The following is a 23523-nucleotide window of genomic DNA, read 5'->3' on the forward strand; positions in this document are numbered from 1 at the left end:
ACCTTCAGTGCTGAAACTTTATTCCAGGGGCACAGGTTTTCTGTCTCTGTCTAAATTCACTACAGCCACGAATGCAACTGAATACAATTTTGTTTGATTTTTGTATCTGTTTCATTCATATTTTCAATGTAATATTTATGCCAAGACACATAAAGGTATAATTTCAAACTCAGTCTGAGACAGGGACAATAAATCTAGTTAAATAAGAAAATCATTCTCCGATGAAATTACAGAAATTACAGTTTTTCAGTGTGTGAGTTCACAGCTGGTAAATGTCACCGTCAGACCCCAGCTCTGTGCAAAGGTCACACTCACCAATGCAACAAGTTCTTAGCTCGTCAGTACTTGCACAGTAAAAAAAACCCCAGTATAGACCACATCTTAAGTATCACCTCTGATACTGGTGCCAGACCCTCACCTGCTGCATGAGGATCTCAGGATCATCGGGCACCACGTCACCATCCACCACAGGGCCAAAGGCAATGTGGTAGCGGGCTGGCTGGATGTCCTGGTCCACCAGCTCCCTGAAGTTCTTGCGTCTCAGGCAGTCAACCAAGTCGGCCGTCTCCGTGTAGGTGCAGCCCACCTTTCGGGCAAGGATCTTGGTGTACTTGAGGGGCTGGTAGTTGACGGACCAGCTTGAGATGGCCGTTCCACTCTGGGCTATGGCCCTGTGGAAAAGACCTGAAAGGACAGATAGAGAAGAATTTATATGAGGAGATAAATATGGCCTTTTAAGATTCTTAAAAAATAGTAAAACGTTAGTGATCTCACTCGACGTTATGTGCTTTTTCTCCCAGTTTTTAGCATTTCTACAGGCAGGATGGAGCTCTGTGAAGGTGTTACTGAAGGTATGTTTTGGAATAAGACAGGATGCAGATACTTGATGTGTATCATATCATCATATCACATTCTCTGTCTACTTTTAGAATTTCTCTCTCTCTCTCTCTCTCTCTCTCTCTCTCTCTCTCTCTCTCTCTATATATATATATATATATATATATATATATATATATATATATAGAAACCAATTTTTTCACCTCACCATTCTCACTGGAGCTAAGCTGGCAGGGAACAGGAATGGAACTAGAGAGAGCACACTATGCTGCTGTAGCTCAAAAAATAGAGGCAGGACTGGGAGTAAGCTCATCTGAGATTTTAAAAGAGCCATTTTCATCTTTCTTGCACAGGCTGTTTCTTCTCTCAGCCTCTCTCTAGCTGTGTCTCTCCCTTCCTCTTTGTCTCCCTCTGTCTCCTTAGTTCTGCCTGTCCTGTGCTGTTTGAACCACTCAAGTGGCTCGTTAAGGGGCCGCCTGCCTGACTCGCTTCCTCTCGCGTTCCTTTTTTTCTTTCCCTACTCTCTCTCCTGGGCTGAAGATTGGTCAGTTAATTATTAAGCAGAGCCGCAGAGCCCCCTTTCCCTGGGAAATCAATTACAGTAAGAAGTAGCTTGGAAACAGCTACACCTACATATCTGCACTGAGAAAGACAAAGCGGGAGGGAGAGACAGACAGAGAGAAGTGGGAGGTGGGTATTATTCCATTCGTCTTCAAAATCTTTTTCTTTGTCACTCCCTAAGTGCCTCTTGCCTCTGCTGCTCAGTACCTTCCTCTATTTGGCTACTTCTCTTTTCTGATATGCCAAATCAGAGAGTTTTCTTTTCTCTTTTTCCTCCCTCAACATTATTCCCTCAGGACATCTCCACCTGTCTCTCTCTACCTCCTTTCCTTGTCTTTCCCTAAACACTCTTAAAAGGGTACCATGGATACGGCCTTACTCTCTATGTCCCCCACCCTTCATCAAATCAGTAACACTTATAAAGTCCCTCCCTCCATCCTGTCTGCCACTTCCATCCTGCTATCCATCCTGTACATGTCTGCTGTCGGGCTTGATTTGTTGATGCTGTGATGCTTTGATGCTGTGTTGTTGACATGATTGGTGTCCCTAGGGTGGGGTATGACAGACTCCTTACCTGGCATCCCCGGCGGGGGAGACAGAGGGGAGCATGACAGACAGGCGGCGTCTAGTGGGCTGATGTTACACCGTTAGATGCTGATGATGACGAGGACGATGATGACGATGGGGTGATGACAAAGCGGAGGCATGAGAATGGACAAGTGGCAGAATGGGCAGGGGTGGGTGTTGGTTGTCGGCAACAAGAGACAAAAGGGTTAATGCAAGCTTTCCCAACCGTTAGAGTCCCTCTGCTGCTAAAGCTCTCCCCTGAAACATTAGTGATTAAACTAGAGTGACTGTCAATAGTTCCGGTTGCCATTCGTCTGCAAACGGCCAGTAAAATAACTTCTTCCCATAGTGGAGATGCAGGGTAGAAATACAGAAATACAACCTATTTTACACGGCGAAAACAAGATTAAAACTAAATAAAAAGTCACCATTGAAACAGAACTGTGACAAAATGGATTACATTTTTCAACAGCAAACAAAAAGTCAACAATAACGTGGTAGGGGGACAAATAGACATGTTTTAACGCAAAGTCTTATTCAACAACCTGCATGCATCTGTGGGAACACAGGCTATATCTCCTGATTAATAAAACTGTTTCCTCCCTGCTCGATCACTGTGATCTTTGATGTCCTCTGACTATAATGTGTCTCCTCTCAAATTTAACCCAGAAAATGAAAAGAAGTTTAGTCAACAAGTGAGTGAAACCAGCTTCTGTCCTGAAAAAGGTAGCTCTCTTATAAAATATGCTGTTTTGTTTTGGCTTTGCATTTGTGCTTTGTACAGGTCATAAGCACTTTGCAGCCAATAAGCGAAAAAAAAAAAAAAAAGGTTGGGTGTGCCTGGGTTAATATGAAGGGTTAACAGACATCAGTATAATTATAGAGGTTGTGCTAAACGGACACAGTGACATGGCAGCCTTGCACAGATGCTCACTCAAGCTTTGACGACACATTTGTTTTCGAGGCACATCCACGCAAACAGAATGAGTCAAAATTAGACGTGTCAGACGTCTGCCTGGTGCTACAGACACACACACACACACACGAGTACACACATACACACAGAGCGGCGATTGAAACAGATGTGTGGTTGTGTGAACATGCTGTCTCTAATCTCTCTCTTTCTTTTCACCCACCATTTCTTCCCTGTTTCTGTCCTTTGCAGTTTGTGTGTGTGAGGCGGAAAATGAACAGAGGAGAGACATATTGAGGGAGAGTCCTCGTGCAGCGTAGAGAACAGAGGAGTTACGATCAGGAGGAGGACAGCTTCAAGAACCGCATGATCAAAGGCAGCAAGCGCGTGACCGTTTGGCTGTGGGTCGTCAGCCACACTGATCTCAATACAGATCAAAGTCGATTGGTTCGTAGGCCTCTGTCTTTTGGTGGTGCAATGTTAACACTTAGCCCTCGGGGTGTGTTGCTGGTAATGGGGAGCATGAGGTCAGATAGATGTAGGTTTTTGATGGAGGTAAAACCTCCCTGCTGCAGAGCAGCGGACCGTTAACAGAGCCAGGGGCGCTCACCAAGTCGGGTAATGTGGGGTAATGTTGGAGCTCCAGTGTGGTTTATCCTCCATAGACATGGACGACATAACCTGGATCAAACTCGGACTCACTCATTAGCCACATGACATCTTAAATTCTTCAGCTCAAAGGATCAGCGGTGTTTTCCTTTGAGGACAGAGGTGTCAAGTGAACATCACAAGACCTAACGATTTCTGGGCTGAATGCTGCTAGCTGAGTTTCCACCTGACTACGGGTCACAACACAAAGTAGAAATAAAAGTAAAAATATAAATATATATTATATACTATACTGAGCAGAGGAAAAGTAATTCCAACAATTAACATACATTTTTGTAGAACAAATACACAGACATGATACGTCCGTATGCATTGTGCATTCAGGGATTAGTGAGGAATGATCTAAGCTGAGGACTGACGCATCACTGGATCGGGTAGAATTCATGTAAGCAGCCACAATGCATTAGTCAAGAAATTTGTGGTTAATGAGTGATTCACAGGGCTTACCCTCCGAGTGGTGCGACAGGATAAGGAGGTTGACGCAGGACGCCCCAGCTCCGGAGCCGAAGATGGTGATCCTCTCTGGGTCTCCGCCGAAGTGGCCGATGTTCTCATTGAGCCAGCGCAAGGCCTGAATCTGGTCCAGGAGGCCATAGTTTCCCTTGGCAGACTGATCACCAGTACTGAGGAAGCCTGGGCGAAGAGAACGAAGAGAAGAGAAAGACAATATAACACTAGTATCAGTACCTTTAGTATTTAATACCTGTCTGGCAAATGTTCCTTACTTTGGACTGTAAATCAGTTTTTGACTGCAGATAACAAGTCTGTGTGTGTGTGTGTGTGTGTGTGTGTGTGTGTGTGTGTGTGTGTGCGCACAACATCATTATTCATTAGCAAGGAGAGACAGATAATACCCAAAGAAAGCAAAGGGAGTGAGTGAAGAAATTGCTTTTTCAGCTCCTCTCTTAATGACGTTTAGTCTGTCTAATGCCAGTGAGCAGGACATTTTTACAGAAAGCCACTTATAATACAGCAGCCTGCACTCTGAGAAACACAGGTGACCCTAATCTGAATCACACCCATGACTGGATTACAAGTGTTGACACGTCATGCCTGGAATTAAGAATCGCACAGTGCCTTTCTTTTTAGTCACTCAGTCAATTTATATTCAATACTTTTCTTATTGTTAACAAAGCCTTTATAAAGACTGCAAGCAACAAGGAAGAGACATGTTCCTTCATAACCATAAACCTGGGCGCTGGAGTTCAGCTAACGTTTGCCTCTCTCTCACCCTTACAGCCGAGTATCTTCGATTGTTCCACAGAAGACCTAAATCTTCTCTATTTAAACACCCATTAACCGGCAGGCTTTCAGATACTAATGGGACTCCTAATTAAAGCTTTATTAAAGGCAGGTACACCGGAAAGGTCATCCATTAAACCGACACAATGGAGGTTCAACATGTGTATACAGCTAACTGCTAGGGTCCGCTATAACAGGAACATACAGTATGTTGTCTGCCATGACAACAAGGTAGATTCATTATAGAGTCACAAGCAGTTCTCAATTCACCTACACGAATGTGTAGGTTAAAATGTTAATATGCAATACTTTATAGTAACACTGCAATAACTAGACAAGAACAATTATATAAATACAATTAAAAATAGCCAGATTATTTAGAACAATTTAACAACTATTAAGAAAAGCAGGGATTACACAGGTGATAATACCAGAAATAAGAATCTGAAAATACATAAATGAGAAAATAAACTGCGGTGACAGGCGACAGACTGTCTAGACCTCACTAAAGAGAATAACAACACCTTGTAGCTAGAGCCAGTCTGCGCCACCTTATCAGATATCAGAGCTGAACAAGCTTCTCCGATGAGAGGTGAAACTTCGACTGAACCATGACCCGAATGACTGAGAATCCACAGACTCTCTCCCAGTATTATTTGTTTTTAGAACCCATTTTCTTCAAAACTATAAGAACAATAAATTACACCAAGGCGGATGAATACAATTATGATATGTCGAGACGGGTTAATTTTTGCCATAACGGTAAGAATATGTGAATTATTATTATTACACACACAAGTATGGCAGAGAAAGAAAAACACAGCAGGAAAAAAACATACACACATAATGGCATTTACCCACTTAGTCATCAACGATGCACACCAGAAAAAACAGGAGGTACGCCTACACACTGTATCACACAAGTAAAAACCTTCCACACACGGCAGGTGCTGTCTGGCAACGGCTGAAATGGTTTTTGTTTTTTTTTTTCCCCTGACTTGGGAAAGGTGACGGCTCATCGTTAGCCAACTGAAAGTGGCCCACGGAGAGTAAAAGAATATAAATGTAATTTTGGGTCTATCACATTTATAATGAATTTACAGTTTCATTTAACTGCCACTGTCTGCTTCTAGCATGCTGCACCGGGCTTCTACCTACTGAAGTTCACAGCATCATGCAATAATTTCTCTCTTCATCCTGCAAGTACAGCTGAAATCCATTAATAGTCATCATCTCAAATGACCCATAAAAACAAAAGTGATCGAAGCGCATATCAGTGAGACCATCATGCATTTCCTGGCTTTTGTGCTGCTCTTCAAACATCACAGATACACACAAATAAGCTGCATGTTTGGGTACATTAATTAAGCCAAGCACAAACAAGAGGCAAATAAGCTGCCTAATGCCCTACTGTAATCACCATGATATATTAAACATAACCAATTATGCTAATGAGGCCATTAATTAAGCTAATTAATGCAATACATAGCAATACTTCTATGTCAGCGTAGTTCCTTGCACAAAATATGAGCAGTGTTAATGTAGTGTCCAGATATTTTAGAGGTGGAAAATAGGAAAATCTGTTTTTTGAAAATGGGTGCTGTGCTGGTGGGACATCAAAATACCGAAGCAACCGAACGGGCCTACACAGAACCGGCAGACATCCAGGATCCTCATGTTATCTTGTTACAGCCAAGGCCGCTGTCTTTCCTGCACCTTCACGCTGCGTCCATCTGACTGTGCGTCAGTGTTACACCAGCAGGCCACTTCACCCATCCTCCCCTTCCTCTATCATCTGATAAAAGGCTTGAAAAAAAACAGAGGAGCTGGTTAAAATGCCGCAATGCAAGATGAAAGCGCAAGCTCTGCATGAATAGCCTTTAAAATGGCTGTGGTAAGGAATGGTGGTTAGAGGGGGTAAGGGGGAGAGAGACAGAGAGAAAAAGAAGGAGAGAGAGAGAGAGAGAGTAAAGGAGAAGGAGAGAGGGATAGTGGGTGTTCTGTGAGTCCCGGATAGAAGCACAGTGTTTCATCTGCCTCCAAGACACCAGGGGTTGGCTCGCACAAGACACACACAGACACACACAGACACACACACACATACGGGGACACTGATCAAAGGCTGACACTACAGAGAAGACAGTCTCCTTTTCTCGCCATCTCCCTCTCTTTTCCACACACGCAGAAACCGATGCGCGCAACACGTATACATGTGAGCGCACAAAGACAGAGGAATAATGCAAATACCTCACCCGCACGTGTACACGGGACACATGCATACACACAAAGCTTATGTATAATCATTCACACATGCTAGCGCCCACACCGACCCCGATGCACGTCCATTTTCCTGTGTACTTTCAACAAACACACAAACACTTTTGCGTATCTATCCTGCATTCACAATGAAGCCTTTTATGTGCTATCAGAGAGCCTTGAGATTATGCTCATAGAACCAATGTACTAGTACAGGTTTGTTGTGTGTGTGTGTGCAGCCTTACTTGTCATTAGGATTTGTGTGTGCATATACAGATGTATTCATCTGTGACTTTGAGTGCAGCCATACATGTGATTGTTATTTGTGTGTTAACAGTGTGGCTGCCGGATGACAAAAGGTGGTTCTGACACACTATATCCCATGTGAATTCATTGTTAGAGGCTGACATGGCTGCCAGAGCTCCCTGTGTGAGTGTGTGTGTGTGTGTTTGGCAGAATAGTGATTATTGTCTATCAGAGAAGTGTGTGCATCGTCCAGAGAAATGAACAGATGTGGGCGGCTCATGGCATCTGAATAATGTATATGACACACGCGTTTTCAATGTGACACACACACACCTCAGATTGTGCCCGCTTCTTTCAAAAGGTGATAAAAGCCATCAGCCTGTTAGACAGACTGCACAATCCCACACCATGTAGTGTATTATTATAATTACAGCATTAATTACAGAAGTGTACCTTGCTGTTTGTACCACTAACACTGAAGCCGGACCTCACTATCATCCTGCTGCCGTGCTAAACGTTTTGCAATCTCCAGAGGGTCACGCCAAAGGACGCCAGGGAGGAGAGGAAGGATTTGGAAATAGGAGAAAAGGGGAAATGAGAAACATTCCTCTTTTCTTCAGCGCGCTTAAAAAGAGGCTTTTCTTTTTCCCCCCACAAACACCGCTCTGGCTTAGACACAGCGATTGGCCTTGGGTGATACGCTCCACTCTGCTCCTCTCCCTCTTTCTCTTTGTGCTCTTTCTCTCTCTAAAGTTGTTATTACTATTGCCTGGCTGTGACAACCAAATTATCTGTGAAATTATTCAGATTTTATGCCCTCATACTGGGCAGGACCCCTCTCAGTGTGTGTGTGGTTGTGTGTGTGTGTGCGATGTGAACCCATTCCTGTGCAGAAAAACCGTGACATTTGGAGATGTGAACAATCAGCTGAATGAAGGGGGGAGACCTGCTTGGAGTCAGAAACAGTCAGGACCTCTGCCTAATCTCTTTCTCTCTTGCTATTTCCCAGCTTTTTATATTTTTCTGTAATTCTTTTAAATCACTAACTTGCTTCCCCAGCATCTGTCACATCGTTTACCGTTCACCCTCCTGATGCTGTATCAGAGCTGTTACTGCTAATGCTACCCCAACATCTCCTTCTGTGGCCAGTTCACATTAAAAGAATTAAACTGGTGAAACATGGGGGTAGCTTTTATTGTGAAGAAGTCACAGGAAATGCAGTGTATTTGGTAGCACTGCGTTTCTGACAACCTGACTAGCTAAGGACTATAACCCACACTGTTACCATGGAAACCACAGGTGGCGCCAAATCACCCAAGACTGAAATCTCAGGAATTACTGTGTAACTTAAAAATGTTCTAAATATTAATCACAGTATTTATTTTTTAAATATCAGCATTTTATTTCCTCTCTCTTTCTTTCACTGGTTTATCCTTTCATGGATGCTCGCTCATTCATTCTTTTATCTCCCTGGTCCCCTGTTATTCAATCCCTCCATCTCTCCAGGCTTAGTCTGTGGGCTTAGTCTGCTAGCCTCTGAAGTCCTCTCCTGTGTGTGTGTGTGTTTTGAGGTTAGTCAGTGCACTGTCAGTTGTTGTCTTTCAAGCCTTGTCACTCACTCGCTCATCCCTGTTGTGGGATGAGCGAGTTGGCCAGTTGTGTTTGTGTATTTGTACCTGTGTGTGTCTGTGCTTGCATTAAAATGTTCTGATGTCGTCTCAAGCTGTGTGTTGTCATACTGTATGCTCTGTGTCAGGGTGGTACAACAACACAGAGATACCACAACAGCAAGTAAGGAAGTGTGTGTGTGAGAGGATGCTTGTGAAAGAGAAACCAGGTCAGCTCCCAGCAGACTACGAGAGAGTCTTTCTCAAAGCCTCAATATGCACATGCATGTTTATGTGTGTGTGTGTGTGTGTGAATGGAGGAGTGTGATTGGCTCTTGTTTTTGTCACAGGCCCGGTCCAAGTGTGTCAGAGGGATGTGGAACACACTCACGCACAGACATACACAGAGGGAGGATGACAGCGAGGGAAAAGGACGAGAGTGGCTGACAGAGACCGAATGAGTCGCAAAGGGACGGACACTGCAAGAGGAAGTGAGATGATAGATTGTCAGGTGTGTGTGTGCATGAGTGTGTGTGTCCATGGGGACAAGATGAGGGATCTGTATCTATTTCACTCTCCTGCTTTAACTAGTCTTTATAGAGTAGTGGTGTGTGTCTATCGATCAGCTTTTGTTGCCCTGTGAACACTTTTACAGCCCTGAGGAACAATAGCTCATCGGCCTGATCACACACTCCCATCATGAGCCTTTTCATGTGAGAGTGTGTGTGCTCAGAATTGAAAAGCCCTCACCTCTTTGTGTCCTCTTTTCCTGTGTTTCCACGTCTCTTCCTCAGCCTACTTCCTCTCCTACACTCCTGTTTATCCATCATTTGGCTCCCTTGAGTGTTACTGTCCCCGGGGTCTTCTATCCAGTCAGAGGGTAATGGCGGGTGAAATAGGGGCGCCACGGGCCAGATCGGACACGATGTATGCTGTGATGTGTGTGGGTGTGTGGAGTCTTGTACAAAGCTGCTGTAATTGTTTTTTTCCTTCATTGCTGTGTTTGACATCTACTAAAAAGACTTAAAGCTCTTGTGTGATCATTATTCAAGCACCCCTCCACTGACACCACGTGTGATTTTAACAAAATCATGGTCAGCCATGTACCCCAGCTACAAAGGTACCTGGGGTACATGGAATAGTTTGTTTTCCCACAAACTATTTGTGGGTCCTGATTCTTGGTGCCTAGTAACGGTTCAGAAACACTGGATCTTACACATCTCTCCAACATCCTCCATCCTCCATTCAGTCTGTTAAAATTATGCAGTATCCAAATCACTGGGGTCATTTTCTTGGTCTAAAGCTCCAACAGAGACTCAGTACACTTTGTACAACAGTTACACAGACTTATTAGAACTCATCATGATAGATAACTTGACTTTGACATATAGTGGACAGAGTGTCCAAAACTTTAACAAGTTAAATACAAAAAAAAAAAGTTTGAATGAAAGATTTCAAAAACTGCTGAGATCAGCTCTTCAAAACCAGTATCTTGGTCCAACCTGAATAAAACATTTATACAATGTTCCTGAGCAGGGAGAGAGGGAGGACAGAAGAAGTGGGGTGGCGAGTGGGGGAGGTGGTGGGGGCAGAAGGAGGAAAAAAACAAGAGCCAATGAATCCCCAAACTGCCGCTCCAGCAGCGGCAGCAGCATCTGTGCTGTGGTTTGGATTTACCGAGCAAAGCAAACAAACAACAGAAATAAATGGATAAACACTCATTGTGGGTCTGCAGGGGTGTGTGTGTGTGTGTGTGTGTCTGTGTATGTGTGTCTCAGAGCATCTGTATGCATACGGCTCTTTAATTTGTATATTTATGTGCATATGTGGTTTGTGTGTGTTTAAGTCTGTGCATGCGTGCACCATCATCTTCACTTCATGTTTTTGCCTTCCACGGCTGCTACAGTGCAAATGAATGGCTGCTGTGTCTGTGTATCTCTGAAGCTAAAAGTAGACCTCTGCTACTCCACTACGCGCTGGCAAAATGCTGCAACACTTCAAACAGAGCCCATGCTGGGTTGGCCTAGATACGGTGACTCCTCCTCACACTGCACTCTGTTTGTATGGCACTGAGCACAAGCCAGCATGGTACAGTTTAGCTGAGCTTGGGTTTTGTTCATCTAGAACAGTTCACGTGTTTTATGAAATCATTTTATTTTACGGTCACAAAACTCTCCAAAAAATTCTCAGTTTGCAACTTTAAAAATATTTGATAATAAGTTTCGGCTTTGTTTCGGCTAACCATCCCCTATTATGGATCCCTTAAAAATCTATATTTTATGTATTACTGTGTTGTATCATGTGATCTGCCCCTGGCTAAAAACTGGGCTCAGGGTGAACAGCATGTCCTTTTCACATCAAAACATGTTGAGATAAAGAGGCTCCATCTCTGCCTCTTTTGAAAAGAGGTTTGAAGTGTTTGGATTCATTATCCAGCTTCAAACCTCCCTCTCTAAGCGTAGGGTCGGTCTCACGCCGAAGGACTGCCAATGCTGAGATGCTCCTCTCTCTGCTGCACGATTCAAGCCGAACCTTAACAAAACTTACCAGTATGTATCTCAGTCTCACTCACATACACACTTGTACACACGTGTATTTACATCATAAATTCATTGAGATGTCTGATGTTTTCCCCTTCCGTGGCAGCGTAATTAAAATATGCAAATGGTATGATAAAATGCATTTCACTCGGATGGTGACAATGGCAGTTACGCCGAATGCCTTCGGTGTCGGAGGGTTGCTGTCAGATAAGACCGCTTCACATCAGAAGTGTGGATGACATGAGCCTGTGTGTGTGTTTGTTTGAGAGCTCTGAGATTTAAATCCAGTGCATAAAGAAACCAGTCTGACTCCTGACTAACACACACACACACACACACACACAAACTCAGCAGAGCTTTTGATTGTTTTGACCTTTCACTTGCATGTATATTGGGTAAACAATTTAGATAAACAATGTTCTGCGAACATGTTTTCATTAATTAATGATACTAAGAACAAAATGGTATTTATTAATAATGAATGAGAATTCCAGTTTGACTATGACCACTCCAAACTTAGCCCACAATTTTCTTTCCCAGCTTATTTCTCTAAATAACATTAGAGGTAGAAGTAGCATTCAGATCCATTACTAAAGTAGAAGTAATCAGAACACAATCTCAAAATACTCCGTGACAAGGCTCCAAGGCCTGCGCTCAAAATATTTCTTAGATTAAAGTGTAGACATATTTTCAGTGAATAGTACTTAAGTATCAAAAGTAAAAGTATGACACTGACAGGATGACACATGGTTGGTGACACAGATTGGTGGAATACAACAGTGTTAAACCAGAGGCCAAAGGCTGCTGGGCTGTCTTCTGCTATTTTAGAATGCAATACAAGACAAACAAATATCTGAGCTGAAGGCTTTTGTCAGAGGTAGTGTTTTCTGCCTTTACATCGGACACATACAAATGGAAAACACTTCTCCCATGAGTGAATCCAGATAACACAGTTTGTCAACCTTATGATTTGTGCCTGCGCCTTTGTCACGTCACTCATTGTTCTGGACGAGGTGGACGTAACGGCCTAAGAATGAATTCGCTTCAAGGGAGAGGAAGGCCATGCACATACCACGATGTGATCAACTCACACAACTCATCTGTCTTGTAAGGTAAAGCCGGTCTATGAAATCTGAAACATATGCTGTTTCAAACAGCATGGCCTTGATTTTTTTTTTGTACCAAAGTCACTTATGGCAAGAAAGTTTAGAATTTACAGACAGAACAAAGTGAGATTTTCTGCACAAGCAGTAACATCACTTTGAGTGTGTACCACTTTAAAAATGCATTTTCTATACAATGCAAGTATGTGCCAGGACCATAATCAGTGTTGCAGTGTTACCATGTTTTAACTGCTGACCTGCAACCTTGAGTTATACTGTGACACCCAATATAAACAACTATTAGCCCAAGAGTCTATAAAAAACAGTGTCAGTCAGTTACAGACTACTGTCTGTCTGTTCTGACAGAACAGACAAAGAAAGGAGGGACCTACACAAACAAAAACTCATCGGCAGAAAGTTTGAGGAAAAGCTAATAAAAATGTCTTCATGTCCTCACTGACAACAGACTACAGTGGAAAGAGCTCCACACCTAACAGGGCGAACAGGTACAAAGAGAAAGCACCTGTCAGGTTAGCAGTACGTAGTGTACCTTGATAGGCGGTATGCATCCATTCCTGCAATTTTCCACCGCTCTCTCTCTCTCTCTCTCTCTCTCTCTGTGTTATCTAGTCTATCTGTCCCTTGCTGCCTTTCTTCTCTCCAATTCAGCCAGCTGTGCCTGGACAAGCCCATGTGTTAATGGAACTCTGAGGGTGTGTGTGACCCAGCATTATGTACAGTACGGTATGGTGGTATTTCAGAGACTGTCCCCTGAGCCACTGACATCACAACTCGAATAACACAAATGTGGAGTACATTGAATCTCCTCTCTTTCTTCGTCTCACTGTCCATCATTTCCTTCTGATCTGAGCCAGATTCAAGCGTAAGGCTGTCTGTCTGTCTGTGGACACCTGTCTGTAACACTGGAAATTATATGCTGGGTTCAGTTTAAACATAATTTCAATTCACACTGCAGAACAAAATAAAAGACACATGCTTTCACTGCAAATGAAGATGCATTTGTTAAAACAAAGTCTCAAATACTTGAAAAACATGTTGAGTGTTTAAAATGATGACAGCCTTCAGATTGCAGCCAGTTCTTGTGACACTTAAATCAATTAGCTTAACTGATTGCTAGTCCTTAGCTTTGCTGTTTACAGTAGAAAAAGAAATCAAAGCAGGTGGCTCTGCCTAATTTGTAACATGTCTGTGATATGGTTGCATTTTATTAGAGTCAAATAAATGGACGTACTAAGAGGCCTGGATGTGATGTCCCAAGATGACACCCCATACATCACAATTAAAGATGGTAACCTGGCCCATTTGCCAATAAGGTTCTTCAGATATCTATATTTTGGGATCTATATCAGCCATATGTATGTCGCTAGATTTATCAAAAAGTCAGTAAACCTAGCAACAAATGTGCTAAGTTGGCAACACTGTCTGTAAATGTCAGAAAATAAAATGTAGAGTCAAAGTTGTGTGGACAGAGTGTGAAGTCAAAGTACTGCAGTGAAAAAGAGAAGAGACAGCGTCTGTCTTTGTGTGTACAGTGAATCTACAGACAAACTGATATGAAAGATGTCCAAGGGCTTGATAAATAATTCATCCAGCAACATAAACAGATGCAAGGCAACCTGGAAACCCTTCGCTGTGTTAAAATGTTCTTTACAACACGTTTTATGGTTCTGTACATCAGAGATGTCCATTATTCAGATGACTTTAAATCACCACACAACATTCATCAGAAACCGTGCGATGAAGTCTTTAGGTTTAGCAGACCATAAAAGAACCAAATTAACAAAAATGCACTTACAGACTCCACTCTGCTGCACTCGAAGTTCTGACAATTATTTACACTTCAGCACAGAGAAGAGGGATTAAATTAATCTTCTGACCCCGTTCAAAGTCACAGTTTGGCCGATCAATTTGCTTTTTTTTTTTTTTTTTATGGCTAGTGGAAGTTTGGCCAACAAAGATTGGCAGTGACACAGCTTATGCTGGACTACCACATGAATGGAGATTGTAAATAAGCATCATCTTTTCTGCTGGCAGAGAAACGGCTCCACTTTGAATGCACGCTGACTTTCAGCCAAACTGCTATTTCTTAAGAGTGTAGATTCTTCCTGCATCCGGGTGGAGCCAAGTTTTGTTTGAAACACAGCATGTGTGCAGGGAGGGGAAGTCTCCCTGGATAAACTAGAAAAAGAAGCTTACAGTTCTTCAGATTTCTTCTGCCTCCTCCTTCACAACCTTTGCTTTCTTCTTCTTAACCCCCCCCACCCCACAGCTCCAAGCAAAACCATCAGTCCTTTAGGCGAGCCACAGTCTATCACCCTCCCACAGCATGAGACTATTAGACTTATCTTAGGCAGAGTTGCTCCTAATTTGGCAGCCTCAGAGCAGTGGGTGTAGTGTGTTGAAAGTTATCAGAGTGAGGCCAGCTCCCTATTTGGCAGGCAGAGGGGCAGTGCCACCACTGTCTGTCTGCCAGGTTGATTAATAAGTAGTGGCAGAGCGGCTACGCTAACAGACTGGCCTGCCTGGGCACCTCCAGAGCTCTGCTAAATTAATGCCCCACAAAAACACACACACACACACACACCTACACACCCACACACACACGGACACACACAAGCAATGTATTTAACAACACACATTGGTGCTCCTTCTCTCTCTTTCTTATCCATACACGTATGTAATGTGTGAATTTGTATAGACAGACAAATGCATGCACACACACACACAATACAGGCTTGCTGATAACGCAGAACAGACACACTGAGTTGTAAATTAGCATACACGTCAGCGAACACGCACATACACACACATACACCTGTTCAACCCCTCCCTCCAACCCACCCGAATATTCAGTCTTACACACACACACAGACACACACTAATAAAACTAGCTTTTCCCTGTCATCTCTCCCAGCAGTGAGACGTTTGACTGACAGCTCATCAGAGCTGTATTATCACATTATTTTGAATGCACCATTTCTCTTAAGCAGAGCAGGCAGCCAGGCATAACAGAGTACTTCCTCCCTCTGTTGCTATTAGTTACCGCTGACATGACAGATGAGGGGCCGAGCACGCATATGCGGAGTGTAACGCAAAAACAGCAGACATGAAACAGAAGGATACAAGCAAAATTAAGCTGCTAAAGATGTTTAGTTTGGCTTTGTTTGCTCTTGTTTTAGTCCCCTTTGATGACTTTGGTTTGTCTCTTCATTTGTCTGTTGGTTTATCCAATCATCTGTCACACGCAATAACTCAGGCAGCACCGAACCAATGGAACTTGGGGAGGAAATGATGCATCTGAGCCCTGTGCTGCAGCATTCAAAAAAAAAAACTACAGGTCAGAGAAATTTGACATATTGGCAAATGACTGGTGACTGCAGAGGAGCAGAGCATTAATTCTCAGGATGACATGCTCACTGTTGCCTCATTCATTTTCCTTTTGGGTTCCATTCATGCTATTATCACAGTTGTATTGATATATGAATGGTGTAATGTTAATTTCTTTACAAGGGAGAAAGTACAGGTGAGGGAAGAGAAAGGAAATATATGCAACAGCTGGGTACTAGTCAGAGGGCAAATATACTTTAAACTCTCAATATGTAATTTAAAATCTCCCTCCACTCAAAAAATTTGTATTGCTTGTTGTTAGTTTGTGTGGATGTTCGACCTTGACTGTGCCAAATGATGTATGTGCACAGTTTGACACTAGAAGGATGCTTTTGCATTTCACAAAAGTTTCTCTGAGTGAGTTCACCTCAAAGCTGAGTTTAAGACGTGTGCCGTATGTACAAGCAGGGTTTAGTGACAACACAGCCAGGTTGGAAGCCAGACATGCTCCAACATGCAACTTACACAGCGAGATGTGGAAACGTGAGGCCTAACATGCACATATAAAAAGAAAAGAATGCACTTTTCAATAAAATAGGAGGCGTTTTGTGTCTAGTAATTGAACATTTGAAATATCTGTATATTCTTAGAATCTCTCTCTCTCTCTCTCTCTAGTTTTCAAAAACAGCTAGGCACTTTATTTTCTTTTTTTTTTTAACATTACCAAAGTAGGAGCAAATCGTACATTTTTTGGGGGACAATTTTAGCTGTGGAATAACACATATTTGGTGCGCTAATTAAAATGGTCCCCAAAGCTGGCAAACGAGTTCACATACAGACATTTTTAATGGAAATATTAAATTTCATTAGCGCATTAAATTAAACAGAATTAAACTTGCCCTGCGCTGGTGAACTGCCACTGCCTTTCGTTGACATGACAAAAGACATTTAAAGGACTGTCAAATGTCTTCTCATGTGTCTTTCTCCTTCTCTTTGTACTCGTGTTACTCTCTTCATCTGCAGCTACTGGAGGTCTGTTTTCTCCGCTCACGCTGTGGATGTTCAGTGCACGTGTGTGCATATCTCCATGTGTGTGTATCAGTGGTAGTATTACCATAAACTACAGGTGTAAACAGTGGTGGGTCTCTATCAAGGTGTTTGCTTGGGGACTGAGGGGGAGCAAAACACGGGTAGGTGGGCTCACACACGGTGGGATGCACAGGCACTCACTTATTCATGGTCACAGCATGACACAATGGGGAGGAGTACAAACACACATACAATCACACAAACAAACACACGACTGCAAAATACTGCCTCGCTGACACTAATGCCCACATTCCTGAGCCTGGTTACACGGAGTGTGTGAGCTTGCATATTTCCCCATTTTGGTGTTGTGATAATATTCCAATGGACCAGTGAGTGTGTACTACTCAGGTGGAGCCCATGAGAGGATAGTAATTCTTGGCACATACACCAAAAGGCACACAACTTTGCCTCGCTGTTTTCACTGTTCTCCCATTATTGAATGATGAGTGCCCTCATACTGACCTTGTGTGTGTATTGGGGTGAAGGTTGTTTGACACTGGCTGGTTGTTTGACTTCCTTGCTGCGAAAAGGAGAGCCACGTCAACTCATCCTCGGCTGTTGTCAAGCACACCGTTGCCTGGCAACTGGCCAAAGGTAGAACACTGCTGGAGATGAAGAGAGAGACGACGAAATGTCTGTCTGTCTGTCTCCGTGTCATTTTTCTTCCTTTTCTCCTCTCATTCTTTTCTACCTTCTTATTGTTTCTGTTTCATTAGCAGAGACCTGTTTCCTCTTCAGCCTATTGCTGTCAACCACTTTCTTTATGTTAGATAAAATAGGGTCCAATAGTCACTATACTGTTTCCCTTTCTCTCAGTTTTCTTCATCTTGCTTGAAACAACAAAAGGTTCGTCAAGGGTCAGTACAGTGCCTGCAACTTTGACCAACTTAAATCCAAAACTTCTTGGAGTAATTCTACACCTCAAATAAAATTTTAACACTGTGATACCTGTACCACCACAGGTTGGTGTTAGAGCTTGACTTTTACCAGTAAACAGAAGCAGAAACTTTTTTGGGGACTTTTAAACGTAAAGCTACGACTCACAATTCATATTCCTCGCAAAATATCTAAGACTTGAAAGTAGCAACACAGTTCAACTCATTGTTTTAAACTTCTGTTGTTATTCTTCACATGTTGTATATCAAATGAAAATTAAACAATGAGTCTGATCAAAAAACACTGAAATTTTCGCACCATACTTTTTCTTCACCACCCCATTATTTCCCTCCCCACACACACAGTGTCCTTCTGTCTTTCTTCCTCCATCCCTCTCTTTTCTTTTTTCCAGTCTTTCTCTCCACATTCTACAGATTTGACTCTCTGCATGCTTGGCTGCTGTTTGCGCTGAGGGCAGCACTTTGTCACGTCCCTCATACATATGCAACACACACTCCAGGTAAGACAGAGGGAGACACAGACGGGTGGGGGGAGGGATGAGCGAGAGAAAGAAAACTGAAGTGAGGTAATGAGGAGATGGAAAAGTAATGGAGGAAACAAATGGAGAAATGGAAAAGGAAGGCACAGAGGGAGAAGGCGACGTGGGGATGCAGGGAGGTGAAGAAGACAGAGAGAGATTAAGATGGAGAGAGCAAACATTTGACTAGGACAATGAAATGATGGGGGAGAGAGAGAGAGAGAGAGAGAGAGAGAGAGAGAGAGAGAGAGAGAGAGAGAGAGAGAGCAGGAGACAGAGAGGGAGATGGAGTGGACAGGAGTCAAAGCCATTAACCTGCAGGCTTGGTGCTGCTGCTGTGTATGTGTGTGTGGTCAGTAGGTAGATGGAGACATAGGGGGCCAGGCCACCCAGGTCTGTTGTCAACCTAACGCCTCCCGTCCTCTCCACCACCCCAAGATGGATGGCCGGCAGTGCTGGCTAATCACACGCTCCGCTGGCCGGGACACACACACCTGAGGCCAATGGACACATATACAATTTTACCAGGTGCTATTCCCTGAGGTGTGCACCGTTCTGTACCATTACAACTGCAACCCATAGTGTTAATGCTCTTTGGTGCTATATGCACAAACTCCTTCACTCAAACATATTGCCCCTTTAAGCATTCAGACAAATGTGCCTCATGTTCTACAAATATATCCACTCACACTTCCCTTCTTTCCACTGCCACTGAATAATATTGGGCTTGGTACTGATGAATCTGAGCAGAGAGCTTTCAGAAGAGGCTGATCCAGCCCCACCACCACCTCCTCCTCCTCGTCCTCCACCTCCCTCTTCTTCCTCTCATCCACGGAGATGAGAGATTCAAAGTCCCTCCATCCGTCTCTTATTTCAGCATGTCAGAACTTGGAGTTATTAGTCTGCTAATTACCTCTCAGAATCCCTCATTTACCCCCAGAATCCAATCACTCTCTGATTATAATGAGAAAATTATGATAGACCGCATTAAAGATAGAATATGGGATTGATTGGTCCGCAACGAGACCGGGGGCGAGAAGTGGTGGGGATGGAAACAGAAGCAGGGGACAGAAAAATGTGAGAAGGAAGGAAAGAAAGAGGGAAAATAAATAGACACTGGAGTGGACAGAGTGTGAGGGACAATCAACATGTAGCTGCATCTTTAATCTCGCCCCAGAGAAGAGTATTTACAGATCAGGCACCATCCTAAAAACACTCACCAATCACTGTTATCATCCTCAATAATGAGCACATAGAAGACACAGAACACACATGTACACTGTATATAAATATATGTGTATGTGTGTGTGTTCAAGCTTTGGTACTAAATGGTAGCAAATTAGTTGGGCTGATTTAAATGTAGCTTGTAATTATAGAAAGTTTATCCACACATGGCCCTTCATCCTGGCCATTGGCACGGCTTACACATTTACCATATTCATGAGAGGGGGGGTATATGTTCACATACACACACACACCCTGTCTTTATCTGATGGTCTCATGCTAATGTTTCAACCACACACACACCTTTCTCCCTGAAGGTCTAGTTTTCCCATATAATAATGAGAGTTTGCTAAATTCTATAATTCATGGTGTAAATGTGTGTGTGTGTGTGTGTGAGTGTGTGGGTGTGTGCATATATGTAAGACTGGAATGATATTAGCCCGGTGTGTTCCTACAATGGGCGCAGGGAGGAAGATTAAGGTCTGTAATAGCCGCTCAGAGGAAATTAATCATATTTTAATGGCTGTGTCCACGTTAGGATGCGTTTGGACCAGGCGTGTGTGTGTGTTTGGGAGAGATAGACAGAAGCATAAGAAATTACATGTATGTGTGTTTTCAGTCATGAATCATGCAGAATAAGCACTACGAACTGTTTCTCGTTTAAGCTTTAAGCACGTCAGCTCACACCGTGGAGACAATACATACAATCTGCACTTCGATCTGCCTCTCGCCATCCTGCTGAAGTCACCATGTTAACAGCAGCTGATAATGACGGGCATATTGCACAGCTTTCCCCTCCTTCCAGCCTTATTCTTCCACTCCGTACCTCCTTTCCTGCCTCTTATGGCCTCTATCACACACCACCCACCCCACCTCCCCATCTAAAGATAAGTGAATCTCGAGCGCATCTTGACCGCACTGAAAAAAGAACAAGAAAAACCTGCTGCTGTGGACGTGCTGCCAAAAGCAGGGTGGGCATGCAAGCTAGGAATGGAGGGAGGGAGGGAGGGAGGGGTGATGGAAGCGAGACAACACTTGAGATAACATTGGAGAGGTGTGTGTGAATACAGTGTGGGTTGTTTTTTGGGGAATGGGTGGGTGGCGGAGGTGGAAATGCTGGGTACTCGTCCTAACAAAAGGCTTTGTGCTCTCATTGTTTTCCTGGCAGGGCAAACAGGGTGTCTGTGGAAAGGCCGATAAGAGCAAAAAAAACAAAACAAAACATGATTCTATTGAACAATATCCCTCCTCGACCGGAACTGGAGGTGGTATGTGTGTGTCTGTATGTTCGTGTGTGTCAGAGAATGAGAGAAAGATGATGCATTAAGCCCTCTTAATATTGTTGTTGTCCTTGGGGAGTTTACACCGATACAGTGTACATCCACATTTCCATTAGCACATAAGCAGGATTAGGTGTTGTGTGCATGGTATGTCAGTGCTGATAAGATGAACTGACTGGCATGTTTCACTGGATTACACTGTGTGCTAGCATCAACCTTGTTCAGATAACCTCTGCTGCTGTCTTGTTACTGCATTACAGTGTGTGCAGATTCTTCTAAATACACACAGTAGGGCTCCAATTACAAATAACATGACAAAGTGATGCCAAGGTGTGATGATATATATTTCTTATTTCCTGCCTGCAAAATGATTTCCGGTGTTGGAACACTTATGGTTCGTGTGACCCTGTAAATGAAAAGATTAGATGGCTATTCAGAGCCAGGCGGTTGAAACTGCCCTGCGTTGTGACGGCTATCAGCAGCACATACCCACGATGATTAAGATGCTAATGATAGCCTAGCCATCTGTCGGCGACGGCCTGTGACAACATCCGTTAATCTTGTGCACCGCCAGACGAGCGTCTTTAATCCGGAACAGGTTAGGATGAAACACTTCCTGAATTGTAACCTGACGCCGCAGCAAAGAGCGTTGACCTCGCCGTATGGATTGCATCGCCGTGGTGTCGTGTGATGTTGAACGGAGCATGCTGAAAGGAGGGCGAGGGTGCTGAGCCAACGACAGGAGGCAAAGGCAGTCGATGCCGCATTATACTTGCTAATAGTTCCTGTATCCAGGCCTACATTATACCACAGCCAAACGGCACCAAGGATCACACGTTGCACTAGAGACCATCATGCGATGGGATCACACCAGCTGTGATGCCCGTCAACATATTGACACTCCAACCCATGAGAATTCAGTAGCCATTACTACATGTAACTCAGCACACTTATTCATATGCTTCTTAATTGAATTTTGCTCAGGTATTTTACTTTTTCATGCTACTTTCAGCTGATATTCCACTACAGTTTGGAGAAATCCACTACATTTATAAACAAGGCCTATTTTCATTTGTCCTTGGAACAAACACATAAATACACACACACACACGTTTATCCTGCTGAAAGACGAATGACCCCTTCGTCCTCGTGAGATGGAGCTCTAAGTAGATAACCAGAGTGACACGCAACAACAAAAAGCCCCTCAATGTGCTAATTGCTTTCGCTGGCTTGTCTGCTCATTCATAGCATTCGATCTGCTATTGCAGGTCAATGGCGAGCACAAGAGTTCTTAGGTGTCTTTTATAAATCACAAGGACATGTAACAACACAGCTGGCGTCATGAGAGAGAGACGGACAGAGGGAGGCGATCACGATACGAGATCGACGAAGGAGCAAAGTGAAATAAGGAGAACATGTTGGTTAATGAGAGGACCTGCCATGATGGGAAAAAACTCTCCGAATTAAAGAGTTTCGAGGCAGAAACTCAGTGGTGTCTCATTAAGAGAAGCTTTGTCAGGTTCACAAAGAACAGAACAAGACGGGCCGCTGCTGAACACTGTCAACTCCGCACTCACTTGGGGTTAGAGAGTTTGGTCGGCAAAACAAAGTGTTTCAGACGTGGTTCATGAGAGGAAAAAGAACGCAGCTCATTTTTCAATTCGCCCTTTTTGAATCTAACAGGGTGTTAGACTGGATTGGGACTTAATTAAGAAAACATTTTGACCTGAAAAGACTCTTTCTGTCATCAACTCTGGGAAACGTTAATGCCGAACATGCTGCAATTTGTTCAAGAACATTTTTTTCTTTTCAGTCCTCTAAAATAACCACCCTTTCTGACCTGAGAGGGACCGTGTCTCTCGCTGGTATTTTCATGAGAGACACCAACTTGTCTGTAATAAACATCTCTAAAAGACCCTCTCTCTATTTGTCAAGTCACATAGCACTGCTTAGGGCGACTTGAGGTGATCTAGTGTCTGTTCGCGGCGGATAGTGATGAAATTTTGACAGATAGTGCAGGGCGTTTCACACCCCGGCCTGTCTGCACTGTCTGCCGTGACTATGAAGCAGTCACCTTGCGGAGAAACACAGACAGGCGAAATGTCAGAAGGCCCACTGTTCGTCATCGGTGAACTGAGGTGGACAAGGTAAAGCGCTTTGCCTCAATTTTGTTGATTATACCTCTTTCCTATATTCACTCCCCTGAAAGTGGGTCTCTGTGATGCTATTTTGCCAGCGAACAAGAGAGCCAGTCACGTGGAGGAAGATGGAGAGACAGAGAGAGCGGGAGGAAGACAGAGCATGTATGTCACATGCCACTCATCCAGCCAGCCAGCGGAAAGTTTTTTATTAATTCATCACTCCACGTTCCAAAATGAAGCAGTGGGCAAGGCTGAGGGGCAAACAAATTCCACTCTCTCAGCAATATTATTATCATTACTAATAATGTGGGATAATTATAGCTATATAGCATCCTTCCAGCACCTCCCTCCTTCCCTCCACCCCTCCGTTCCTCACTCATACTCATAGCGACCTGAATTAATAAATGGAAAATTAAAACGCGGTGCTTCCGCAGGCGACGTCAACAGCTCAGGAGTTTGGAAGGTTCTCTCTGCTGCCTGGCTGGA

General features: G+C 43.5%; 1 protein-coding gene across 5 annotated transcripts in view; it reads right to left on the bottom strand.

The window, feature by feature from the left end:
* Positions 1-23523, bottom strand: part of nlgn2a (neuroligin 2a) — an 88783-nt gene that overhangs the window by 2663 nt on the left and 62597 nt on the right. For all 5 annotated transcript variants that reach the window (XM_041031093.1, XM_041031092.1, XM_041031095.1 and 2 more), the window contains 2 exons: positions 3995-4180; positions 419-684 (listed from right to left, as the gene is read on the bottom strand). In XM_041031093.1, the coding sequence (XP_040887027.1) occupies positions 419-684; positions 3995-4180 (452 nt within the window). The remainder of the gene's footprint in view (positions 1-418; positions 685-3994; positions 4181-23523) is intronic.

Source organism: Toxotes jaculatrix, chromosome 23, assembly GCF_017976425.1.
Source record: "Toxotes jaculatrix isolate fToxJac2 chromosome 23, fToxJac2.pri, whole genome shotgun sequence".
NCBI classification, from domain to species: domain Eukaryota; kingdom Metazoa; phylum Chordata; class Actinopteri; family Toxotidae; genus Toxotes; species Toxotes jaculatrix.